Genomic DNA, 13,960 nt, shown 5'->3' on the forward strand with positions numbered 1-13,960 from the left:
TACATATTTAGCCTAAAGGCAGCTATCTCATCAACTACTAAAAGTAGATATTTTAGTAAGGGCCGTTCATATTACCTTTACATCTATATTTACTGGTACGTAGAATACACACATTCACACAAGCGCATGGTTAGTGGGACAAGACGAAATTAAAATAGGTACCAAATCTTTTTTGTTATTAATTTGCGGAACCCTAACAAGTGTCTGTCCATCTGTCTTCCAAGTGGGGCCACAGGACTACAATTAACTTATTGTTGCTAATGAACAATTGGAGCGAAAGTGTAAATTAAGCAATTAGCTTTAAACGCGTGGCAATTGACCGACAGATTATATTGAACATACCGACCTGCATGCTTGTTACAGACAAGTAGGTTATTAAGTGTTGCTACAGTAAAAAAAACCTTAGGTTACGTTTAAGTATTACTTTTTTTATGAAACTGAATTGGTTACATGTAATCCATTCTTGATACGCCTGTTCTTGATAATTAAGCTATGCGATATTTTACTTAAAAATATCCAAATTTGACAATGCCTAGTATAAAGAAATGGTCATATTTCGGTAAGCAAAACATTGGATAGACTCATTATTAGTAACGGGCTATAATCGATTATAGCTAATAAATGTTAATCTTTAACGAAAAATAAATTATTACAAATTTTATAACGATACTGAGTTGAAAAAAAAAAATTTTAACAAAAAAATAAAACCGACTTCTACTCGTATGTCACTACAAAGTAAAAAATAATTGAAATAAGTGTTGCTTTAATACATATTTCTGTACTACATAGTTGGCGCTCAATATATTTCGTTTGATAATGGCGTAAACAGCGTGTCTAATATGAGCGCCGACTTCAGTGATGATGAGTTCCACCCCATTACTTAAGTTCTAATCATCAGAGCATACTAATGTTATAGTAGGAAAGTACCGCAACAAAACACCCTTTCATATGAAAAAAAGAAAATTGAAATTGGTTAAGAAATACTCGAGTTATTGAAGTTTATATCGGGAAAGAAAAGTAAGAAATCGGGTTTTTCCAATTTCCCGGGAAAACTGGTGAAAATTTTCAAATTTCCTCGAAATGGGACCCCCTGTGAAACTAGCCGCGTACAATGGTGTATGAATCATGTCGATCGGTCGCGGCATCGTGAAAAAATAGCCGAACAAACATAAAAAAAAAAATATATATATACGGTCGAATTGAGTAACCTCCTCCTTTTTGGAAGTCGGTTAAATGAATAGGTACAGACAGATGAAAATGTTTTAAATGAAGAGTATGAAAATTTACGACAGTACTGTTGATATGGCCTAATAGTAGTTATCTACCGGAACGTACCCACAGTCCCACAGCTGTTATCAGCCAAGGTTGCCCAGCTGACAAAAATATCATTATTTATTGACCCAATAATTTCCTATATTTTGTCCACTATATCATTTTCATTTGACGTGTACATGTTTCTTAAGTTAAGAATTTCTCAACAACTCAGATATCTATTTACTTTTGCAGATGAAAAATGTGATGTTGCTCGAATCACATGAATCGCAGATTATAGTATATATGGGTATCACCTAATTTAATGCCAATAATGCGTATCACCATACGTATTACACATTACACCAGTATGAATCGAGCCCTCGTGATTGGGCTAAATCTTTGACTTTATATATCGCTATTAAGTAAGCTTTTTGCGGTGGAATAAAAAATCGATAAAACCCGATGTCCTTCACACATTCACAAATATACAATTCATTTGTTTTTTTTTTTATTTTTAAAACCAACTATCCAATGAAAGTAGGTATTATATAAGTAGGTATACTATACATAATATTTTGAACGGGGTACTTTATTCCGAGGAGTACTGGTACTTAATACATGTTGACTTAGGTCAGATATCTTATCATTGAAACGCATACACAGAAGCGAAGTTAGCTCCTACAGGTCAGCAGCCTTTATCAGTGGATTGTTGATCAGAAGTAATACATACACATACACATAGGTACTTAAGGAAATCGAATGGGAGGGAACATAGCAACGGCGAAATATAAGAGATGTGATTTTATTGCTTTGGCATTTTTGCAGCTTTCATTCATAGTTTTTTAATTAGGTGGACCTATGTTTGACCAGATCCTACTCTATATGAAAACATTAATTAATTAACGGAAGGAAATGATTATAGTTCTACTGACGATTAAAGTCGACTTGCTTGGGTAGTTCAAATATAAAGTTTTCAAGAAATTTGTACAAGGCCAGTACTACTAAACTCTTCTCATTCTAAAAGTAGCACCGCTTAAACGTTATTTGTATTCATTTAGAAAGTATTTCATTAACAAAATCTTATTAACTTTGACAATAAATACCATTTAAGATTGAACTCTTTCATGGCGTATTATAATATGTTTAATTTTGTTATATGGTTCTTGTGCGGAGCTTCCTCGTAATTATACATACTCTTGGGTGGTTATATATCAAAGGCCTTTGTCAATGGATAGTTAATCAGCGGTGATGTATGTTTCTATGGGAATGCCATAAAGGAGGAAGCGGAGGGGGAGTGACAAATCGTCACATAGATACCCCCGTCAAGAGAATTGCCTGTGACAACGTGTTTCCGATATACCATCAGCGCGTTGAGTGATTTAGATGTTTCAATTAGTTATGGTGGCCTGGTATATTTTTCTTTTTCTTAATAATTAGAAAGGGACTAAAGGAGGCTGTGATCACAGACCTTTTACATAAAAGTCTGTGGATTTGATCTTGGGGTTAATGTCAACGTAACTGTCAACTGTCAACTAAATATACGAATTGCGATAGGGTACCTATGGAGGCTACGATTGTTTCAAGTAAACAATTTTTGATTTTGTATGTTATCATTAACAATATTAACATACTGAAGAAAAAAAAAAATAAATTACTTTTCTATTTAAATTTCAATTCAATAGATTTTTATGATTACGAACTCTTACTGTAAATGATATCAATAAGTTTAGGATTAAGATAAAATAATAAAAATGATTTGTTAAATAATGCTGAATGATTTTAATTCTTGTAAATTATATATGAGCGACTCTGTAATGCATGAATAAATGAAACTGAACACCTTTCTTCATAAATAACTGAATGATAGATACCTCTGTTGGTTTACATATCTGATATTATTATGCGCATTTTTGATGTATGTAGTTATTTGCATTCTAATTATGAACTTAATTAATGATCGATTGGAACAAAGTAACATGTTATGCCATTACGAAGTAGTTCGACGATATTTGTTAACTTACGTATTCCAATTAATTTGATTAAATACATTACATTTACAAGAATCAACCTAGGAGTAAAACTTGTTAACCCGTCAAAATGATATGCTATTTATTATGTGTTTGCAGTCTAAGTACATAAAGTTAACGTTAGCTCCTAATACATACAAATACAAATCCTTAAAATGTAAAAATAAATTAAAAATATAATCCTTAAAACAGGTATATTTTTCGGTAATCATGCAGATTTAAGTTTATTCAATAATTATACTTAACTAAATTTTATTTGATTTAACAACAATATAAATTTTAACAATAAACAATTTAACACTATTTAAAATAAAATAAAACTAATACAATTAACACTAAAATTTATAAATAAAATAAATGAGCCAAATCGCTGCCCCGTGGAAGTGTACCCAAGATATTAGCAGCATTACCTCGCTGAATTGACAAACTAATTTGTTGGCCGAGGTAAGCTCCAGCTCTTGGGTCACCGGAGGCCTCAATCAGGCGCGAAGACAATTCTTTATAGAAATGCTTCGCTTCTGGTCCCCACGGACATACGCCGGCACTGCGTTGACACGACAGACCGTGATGACCAGACTGACCGACGCCTTCTCCACAGACACAACGATGTGGCTCATTTATTTTTAAGCCAAGACGCAGACACACACATAGGGACAAAGTGGAAAAATTAATCAATTAATTAAAAATTAAATTAATTAATTAATTAAAAATTAAAATTAATTAATTAATTAAAAAATTAATTAATTAATCCTTAAAAAATCGTTTTATAGGTTTCAATTCGTTCAAGTCAATTAATAGAACTGATGGAAATTATACTTAAGAATACTTTGTATAAACACTTTACAATTCCAACATCCTTTTGATCGTTACAAAAATAAGACGAATTAAAAATCTTTTCAAACCAAAATCGCTATCCATATTGCCCATTTGTAACTTGAAAGTCACACACAGACACAGAACGGGCAAAGGAGACGAATCTTTTTTAAAATAAATCTTTTATAAGAACCAAGAGTTCATAAGCTCGCAGTAGGTATTCCGTCTCTTAGAAACTTTTTCATTTCCTTTACCTACCGATCCTTGCGCCCTAATCTTCGTTTCCACGAGGGTTCAGTTTCCTCGAAGCTATTTTCGGCGTAATTTCAAGGGAACGCTAAAATCCTTCAATATTAGATACGCCATCTTTGACGTTCGCTAAAATATTCTTTTACACTGTGGTCGTAATCTGAACTAGAATTTTGATACCAAAATTAAGAACTCCAAATCTGCGGGCTAATATGAAGTGCCTCGTAGTGTAATAGTTTGAAAAGTGATATTTAAGCTGAATTTAATGACAAACACTTTAACTTTCTTTATTTGAAAACGTATTTTCCTCACCCACACTTTCAAATGAGAGAATAGCAAATCTATAAACAAAAAAATGTATTATTTTGGTTCCATTCAGTCATATAACCCACAAAAATACTACAGAACTTATAACTAATAACATAGATAAAGTTTACCAGTGATCACACATTATAAAAAATGATTTAAATATGTATACGTTTTACTCATTTTTATGTCACTAAGTTGGACGCAAATCCTTGTAATAAGAGGATTAAAACAGGATTGGTTCGTCAACTATGTTAGCTTAGAAGTTAAAATTCAATTATACAAAATATTAGTCACATAAGTTGTGATAATTTAAAGCTTATCTGCTCAATGACATATAATACCATAATATTTTTGAAATTATAAAAACAATACTTATATAACGGATTTCATAAGACTAAATAGTGAAGTAATCAAGATCAAACGAAATATTGCTAAGATTAAATTGAATTCTACATCACAGCTGAAAATAACATACTTTGATTTCGTTGATTATTATTATTATACATATAGATTTTTAATCTACCAATTTACTCTGAATAATCCTAAATGTATTATACCCACAATTTCAATGTCTTACGTCTAACAAGATGAAATCGGAAGTTAGTATTCCGTCATACAATAGAATAGGTATATTACATCCACCGGTAATAATCTCGTCAGCTAAGGGTTGCCAGGCAGCGCCCTCTCGTCCCCTTCGCGACTCCGCCAACGTCTTGGGCCTCCGCACACTTATTGACAACGCTTTCTACCCAGACACACACACACACACAAAGACAAGTATACAATTAATCAGACTCTAAAATCTAAATTCATCGTTAAGATGTCTGACTGTCTGGTTCTACATTCATAGTCTCACACAGTTCTCAGCGCCGTACTGAAGCCCAGATGCTTGTCTGGCTGAGGATCGAAACCGGAACCTTCTGCATGTTCAATGTATGCTATGGTGACTGCTAGGGACGCAGTTCATTAATTAATATTTGCCTTACCTTTGTAAAGCTTTGCATTAAGGACATAAGAGCATGAATGTCGTTGTTCGCATAACGTCTAGTCTTCAGTAGATACGAAGTCTGTAGTTACACCGATTCACTGTCGATATGTGAGGAGGGACCCTTCCTGTTCGATTACGACGTAGATTAAAGCCTGTATTGTGAGCCTAAATGAACCTACATCATGCCTTTGTAGGTATAGTGCTCCAATACACGTGTCTATAATATGTATTATGTAGGTATATTGGGAATCGCGATGTCATACGTAGCGTTAATTATACTAAAGGCTAATATTTCTCGCGGCTTCCTCGCGCAATACATAGGAACAATCACATTGACAATGACGATTTGACGACCCCAGGGAATTAAATATACCTATATCTAATTCCGACTTGTAGTACTGTTCATATTGGTGTGATCCTGTTGTTGGTTTAAGCCACAACGTTGAAGGCAGATATATTTACAGGAACATTCTGATTTACTCCGTCTGCTTTCTTTGGTGCAATCACTTATTCCATTATTAAACCCACAGGTTTCAATGGTCATTTAAATTTAGGTAGTAATGACAGTTAGTACATCCGGTACTACATCTATCAATATAAGCCAACTTCGTATTGATCTAGGGCGCTCGGATTTGCACTTGGGGGCGAAATGGCAAAGCTATGAAAGAAGACAATCATTCAAGGCGTCAAATATGGCTAGTGCGGCCGTTCCTTCCTTCCATTTCCTGATAGAGTTTTTTCTATACTAGCGAAGATACTAGCACGAAGACTGATCTCTCACACTCTCACTATAGATAACATTTAAGTACGGAATTGATATTTGCTTATGACAAACAATATTTTAACTATAACTTTAGTCGGTCACAGGCATTGCGTGAGGTCTCCTCGTTAGCCTGATCGTAAAGGAAGAACGATCGTAAAGACCCTTTATTATATCGTTTCGACAGTAAAAAAATACATATATTAGTCATGCAAGACCAGATATACAGGACTCATTAAGCTATGTAATGGTACTATATTATATATCTTCCAATTATCGATATTTTTTCACTAGTTACATAATGGAAGTTTTAGCTTAGTATTTTACTATTTGTCGCAAACTGTATTTCTATGTAAAGTAAATAGGTGAATCCAATAGTAGGTACTACATTCTACATGGTAACGTCAGTAATGTCACGAATCTAAAAATCCTCGTAAACTTTGTTGGAAAAGATTGTGTAGGTGTCTCTGAAACCAAAATACAATAATTATTTAATACTGCTGTTTTAAGGAAAAAATTGATAGATATAGTGTAGGCTGGTTCCACCACCTCGGTTCAAGTTCGGCTATTCAGCAACAATCGGTACTTTTTGCTTCATTACTAACTAAGATCAAAAGGCACTAATACTAGTACTCTTTGTATTATTTTATCGCAGTTTTTATTCATGAGCGGCTTTCTCCGAGCGGCGTGGAGTCGCGGATTGCGTGCGGTCCGCCCATCGCGCGCAAACTGCCTATTGTGCGGTGTACAGTAGGAAATTGCATGCATTGCTGCGCTGGAAACCAACTCGGTGACAGTTGCATCAATTTATGATTTGATTTTGGTTTTACAAGACGTATAAACGATCATTGGATTGGCATTAAACCTTTGAAAAGAATCGAGCAGTAACCCTACATTCATAACTCTATAGAAGTTTCTGCTGTAGTAGACTAGTTATTTTTGAGGTGGCGCTTTTCGTTTTGGCGATTGCATCAATGTTGCATTAGGTTTTGGCTACTAGTGTTCGGTTACGGCGTCAAAAATGCTCGTTTTAGCGACTTCGCATTGGCGACTACCACAAGCGGGTGGTCTGCGGTGGTTCTAAGGCATTAAATCTAGAAGTCGGGCAGTAATGCGCCACTAAACGCAGTGCCGACAACTAGCAACTCTTTTTATGCTTCATAGATCCACCCTGTCCACCGAACACAGGCCTTCACCTATATTCGGTGGACATAGGGATAACGGATGGCTATTTGAAAATACTGGAGAAATCGGTCTAAGGTTTACAAATATCCAAACAATTTGAAAATCCATCAAGTTCCTCGCATTTCTCAATAGTGTAGAGATTCGGCAGAAACCCGTCGACAATTCGATCCTCGGAATAAATGAGCTGAGCCCTAGGTTTGTTTTTTGCCTTCGTCCTGCCATCCACGTCCCAGTTCTACGAAAGCATAATCCGGGTTTATAACTGGTCCCTAAATAAAACTTTGAAACGGGTTAACATAATTTATTCCTGACTTCTCTCACTCTTTAATAGCACGCGGAACAATATAATGTTTTTTTCGTCCGTCCATTCCTTGCCGCCTATTACTCTTGTCAGGTCGTCGGGAGTCAAGACTAAGTCTATTCTAAACTTTATTCATTATAATTAAGGTTCAAAGTAACTTGTTCAAAATTAAGGCTGGATTCGAACTTGTGATCCCGATAGTGTGTTTTTTTATTTTCACGTTTGAATGCTTATTAGGTTTTTACTCGAGTCATTTAAAAACTGAATTTAACATTTTGAAATATGCTCGTACACACGGAATACGACGGGTCTCCAATTAGATTTGTAAAACTTAGTTAACGAACTTAAAGGATCATTAGTTGCGGCTGCTCTGCTGACACTAAAACAGTTTTACGAGGCACAATCACTAAACAGTAACAGTTATTTCTATAAATAAATGAGAATGTCTGTCTATGAGTTAAGAATAAACACATTATGATGCGGTTTGTTGGATTGGGCCTGTCTTTGAATACACAACTTTAAACCAATTCAATATGTCTGCTTATAAATACGTAGGTATTAAAATCCTGATAAAAAAGGTTATACCTATGTATTATGTATAAACATTAAATTAAATTAAATGGAAATTCCTTATAAATGAATATTGACTTCAAAATGGGTTTAAGCCACCTTTTAGATCATTACGGGGTATACTTAGGTTTAAGAACACTTAGGTCTTTATTTCATCGCTAAAACAAGTGACAAATAGGTTATATTAGAACGCTGGCATAATTTCGAAATATGAGAAATGAAAGATATGCGAATCCTGAACAGCGTGATGGAAAAAAATCAAACCATTTATCACTTTAACAACTAGACACTGATAACATATTATCTAGATGTCATGTGATAAGTACTATGTATGATATTCAAATAGAGCTTCAATTATAAAGCAGCGTCGCACTGAAACCACACATTACCCTGAAATCACTCTCGCGTTTCCCGCACAATGGACAAGTTATTAAGCACTGGCCTCTATCATGGGGAAGATTAATACTCTGCGGCGCGGCACAAAAGTTCTCTATTCCATTGTATTGTAACTCCGCGTATGCGGCGCGGCAGACACCATATTGTTTTGTATTGTCCACACAATTAGTATATTTATACCTACGTATAATAAATCGCTAGGTTTTGTAGTAGTAGTAAGTTCATATTGGTGATATTCGTAAGAAATGTCTACATTAAAATATGATAATGGTTTTTGTTTGATTCAACATACGTCACGTTATGTATAATCTATCTGATATAAATAAATAATTATTTTCCATTTAGTTCCGTTTCAGTTATTAAATTACACTTAGAGCTGGAGTTAAACTATTTAAAGTCTGATGACTAAGTCAGATCCTCATTAAATAAAATTTCCTATACCTACCACACAACGTTAAAAGGGGAAGAACTATTTTGATTTGTCAAGCCTCAAATATTTGATCAGATACAAATACACCATAATTAGTAACCTATAGTTACGATTCATTTAATGTGTTTTTACCTTTTAGCCCTTTAATGTATCTCCGTAGCAGCGAATCAAACAATTTTCGTCAAAAATTGTTGAGCCTTTTCAAAATGGCAATCTATTTTCGTTTGAATCAACCTCTCTTGTCGGTGAACTCTGGCTGACACAGTGATTGAAATGGAAAAAATAGTGCAATCTCAGTTACCTAGAATTGTTTTGTTAGTTCTAATTGAAAATGTTACACGATCGCCAACAAAAAACATTTTACATATTCCTAAATTTTACATGTTTATGGTAGAACTCGTCATAGTTTAAATGCGGAGACATTACCGCTGAACTGATTTCTATCTCATTACTACGAATCGTATAGAACAGCGGTGTTCCGATGATGAATAAGTGATAGAGTCACTTGAAGTGTCTTGAAGTATTTCAACTTAAGCTTTTGTAACGCGACTTTGTGTTCAACTGATGTGATCAGATGTACCTATACGGACGCCACTTACCACTTCACATTAGGTGGACGGTATCTTCTCTTGTTGCTTACATTAGGTACGTAACAAAACCTAAAAATATTGCACACTATAGGTACACTGCAAACAAATAAATACATTTACTACATAAACTTAATTATTTTTATATGAAATACCTATAGTTGTATGTGTTAGTTAGTACTGTAAAGGTCAGATAGTAATACTGTTCGTTTGTTACAGGTGGTGACGTGGTCCTTGGGGGGAGATGCTGGGCGGGGCGGCGGGGGGCGCCCGCTCCCGCCCGCCCTCTGACCTGCACCAAGGTATGTTGTCCTGGTACTTTTGTATGCTGATTGGACTTTTTTATTTCCTCTATTGTTTTCCAATTTATTTGGAAATTGATGAATTGAAAACTTCGTGAATGAGTAAAAGAATTTTCTATACCTAGTAGGAGCATAATTACGGTCAAATATTCCATATTAACTAGTGACCAGAATCAGGTCACTTGTTAGAATTAGATTGGGAATATTTTGGAATCGAACTAAATAAGGTCGCCGACCTATAAGGAATTATTCTAAGTGGAAAATGAGAGAAAAACATTACTTTTTTACCTTATATCCGTAGCTGTAAATATTAAACTTAGACTTTTTACTTACTTAGACATTTGTTTTAGGTGTGACCCGCTTCCCGCTATATTCGCTGTTCCCGCAGGGTGGAAACAGGCCTGCGATACACAAAGGTAACGTTTAATAATACTACTTTATCAATTAGAATTTATAAATATCTCAATGTAAAAAAGTAGAAATATAAAAAAAAAAAACTTTTTTAAACGATGCAAATTTGCAATAGTCCGAAGCGGTAGTAGTCAATTGTTGAGTTCAGAAAGCTATAGGAATTAATTTTGAATAAATTAGTAAAAATAGTAGTTTTTTCATTTCTAAAGTGGTGAAAAAATAACATCCTTAAAACTGGCAGTAGGTACAATTAGCGACTTCTTTGGTGTTGCGAATGTCCATAGGCAATGGAGAATCCATTTTCGCGAGAGATCATTTCATGATTATTCGCAGAAAAAGAAATGTAAATACAAAATCGGATTTCGCCAAGCTTGTAGATACTGGCAATCGGTCTGAGGAAAATCAGATTGTACAATCACATACCTATACTTCGATTACGGAAATACAATGTACCTATGGCGTCCGAACGAGCCTTATCGGTCGCGCTATTATTTGTCTATCTAAGGACTTTCAAATTATATAAAAATACCTATCCGCACATTACATTAGATTTGCACATATTAAAAAACGGAATGTCCGTAAATTTTATTTCAACCATTATTCGCTTTTAAACAGATCCAGGATACAGGCCTTCTTTAGTAAAGAGGCCTTTTCCATAGTCCCAGTGTTTACTAGTGTACGTGATGGGTATCTTTCTATCACCTGCATCATCCAAAAAACGTACATATATAGAGGGAGAGAAAGTGGTAATATTCGAGATAGACATCAGATATTATTATTGTCATCGCCATAAGTCATTTCTGGCTAATAGGACTGTCGCTAGCGTGCCCTAGCTTGAATCGAGTTGGCAGATATTGTGACATCAGGTTCTAACTTACCAACTTATTAATTGTCAATTTTTGCTTACTTAAACTGACCTTCTACTTCGAATAAAGCCGTGGACAAAGTTTCGATATGTGTTTAGTATTGTTGCCGAGATAAATACTCTCTGATGGTCTGCTAGATCATCTACATCTATTTGACCCATCGCAAGTATGCAATATATTTTCCATTCATATTAACCGTGACTTGTCTTGTCAGTTGTGCCTCAGGGAACACAACCCCTACGCAATATTATAATTTACTGCGAAAACGGCGCTTCACTTTCAGCTTTTCTGTGTTTATTTTAGAACAAAATCTTTAAGGTTTTTAGTTCGTTACCTTCGGACACGGCCATCTCGCAGACTGATAATAGTTAAAAGGGTTGATAATGAGAGTCAATTTTTACATTTTTTACGGCACGAATTTTCAAAATTCCTTCATTCTTGCTTATTTATACGTATTACGTACGTAAAGAAGCATACTCCAATCCAATACAAAAAACGATGGGACAAAATAATGGGAGGCCAAAACTCTTCATATAACTGCTTTACTGAATTATTACTGCCTTGTTTTTAACTGGAATGCTATTATGTGTAAACGCTAGGTATTCGTATTTAATTAATAGTTATAATTTTTAAAAGAACTGTCAGAGAATTTCGATTGAATTATTATGAAATTTTATGTCTTTTATCTATTACAAAAAATAAACTGGTCATATTAATCCTAGATACAGGTTTCACTTATCGTTTTTTTTTATTAATGGACCCATCATTATAAGCCTAGTGAAACCTTCAATCCATAAACTCATTTGATCAAGAAAATAATCCCCAAAATGTCAAGTAAAAAAACAGCTAAGGAATTCCGTTGGCCGGGTTACGTGCGGTGAGCGACAGGCGTGAAGATGCGATGCGAAGGCTGACAGCCGACAGCCGGCTATGGGTGCCTGGTAGTGCAGTTATTAGTTTTTGCTCTTTTTTTGGGGTATATTTCATGGTGCGATCATCGTATGGGTTGTAGCAATATGGCTGTTTGTCCAAATACTTAGTATCTACTGCCCCACACCGATGTAGTCTGCACGCAGCAGATGATCAGATTTGCCAAATATGTATATAACTCTGATTCATAATTAGGTGTCCAAAATGTAAACAAAGGTGTTGATCTATCAAGAAAATACGTTAGAAATAGTAGTTTTTATTTTTGTCGATATTAAAGTAATACAACAATAATAAAATAATAATCTAAATAAATTAAGATTATTTCACATTTTCAAATATTTATATCACCTCAATTTCGTTCCATACAGTAATAATAATAAAAAACAAAGTTTATGGTAGAAAATTAAAATGTGATAATGGTAACACAATCGGAATCCAAGACATTTCTTGTGCTGTCATTTTTAAGTTTCGTAACTGATATTATTCATTTTCGTGATTGTGATCGAACTCTAATGTTTTCTCGTTTACATAACGCGTTTGTTAAATTGTGTATATTTGTTATATTTTCGTTTTTTGTTGAGTTTGTTAAAGTTTATGTTTCTTGTTAATTTTGACGGTGACATTTCTTTGTTTACATTTTGGACACCTAATTATGAATCAGATTATAGGTATGTTTTTTTCTTTTGCGGGATGTCTTTTTTAGGGTTTTGACCACTTTGGTAACGACAAGCATAGGGTTCGTACACAAAAATCTGCGAGCTCCCTCGACGCATCGCAAGAACTTGCGAATTGATTCGCATCGCACAGTGGTTGTTGTTGTTGGTCACCCTGAGAGACGCTACGCCGCACGATATCGCATCGCAGCAATTCGCATCGCAATTTTCTGCGTTGCGAATTCGCATCGCGTCGCATCGCAGTTTTGTGTTCGAGCCCATAAATACAGAAATTTTACATACACAAAAAAGTGTCAATTTACCAAAATGAAGCGTAGTGTTAATTTGGCAATACGGATCACTAAAATTCATATATCTTTTTAATAGACTATATAGACAAAAAACGTAGCAATATAATTATCGTATCGATCGATCACATATCGTAAGTCTACTTCGAAGTAGATGTGGCAGAAAAAGATTAATCTTAATGTGCTTGTAGGCGGTCAGATCTATACAGATTTTCTAGTGCAGAGAAAATCCTTGTTCACCCCTTGAGTCGGCTTTGAAAAACACAGAAAATCAAAATACAGAAAAAGACATTATCGAGGCAAATTAAAGTAGAATTCAACTCTGAACTTTGTCTATATACTTACTGTACGCCTACATGTGTATGAACTATGAAGTCATGCGGTTATGACAAAGACCGCATGAATAACGCTTATTGCAGTATTGTAAGTTATTGTGTCCATAAACGGCGATTATAACAGTTATCCGCTAGATCTTATCGATGCAATATCGATTACAATTATCGATTTCATGTACATAGTGTTCGTTAAATCAGATAAATGGGAGGCCGATACCGGATATAGTGTTGTTTGTGCTTAGTATGTGTAAACGTTATTCGCTAAGTTAAATATTCTACGTAAATA

The 13,960-nt window shown here is 34.6% G+C and overlaps 1 protein-coding gene across 3 annotated transcripts in view; it reads left to right on the forward strand.

The window, feature by feature from the left end:
- Positions 1 to 13,960, forward strand: part of wge (BAH domain and coiled-coil containing protein winged eye) — a 135,554-nt gene that overhangs the window by 64,070 nt on the left and 57,524 nt on the right. For all 3 annotated transcript variants that reach the window (XM_073075531.1, XM_073075530.1, XM_073075532.1), the window contains 2 exons: positions 10,089 to 10,171; positions 10,522 to 10,587. In XM_073075531.1, coding sequence (XP_072931632.1) covers positions 10,114 to 10,171; positions 10,522 to 10,587 — 124 coding nt within the window. In that variant the 5' untranslated portion in view covers positions 10,089 to 10,113. The remainder of the gene's footprint in view (positions 1 to 10,088; positions 10,172 to 10,521; positions 10,588 to 13,960) is intronic.

This window comes from Epargyreus clarus, unplaced genomic scaffold (assembly GCF_041222505.1).
Source record: "Epargyreus clarus isolate Ecla_fem2 unplaced genomic scaffold, WU_Ecla_fem_2.2 ptg000008l, whole genome shotgun sequence".
Lineage (NCBI taxonomy): Eukaryota > Metazoa > Arthropoda > Insecta > Lepidoptera > Hesperiidae > Epargyreus > Epargyreus clarus.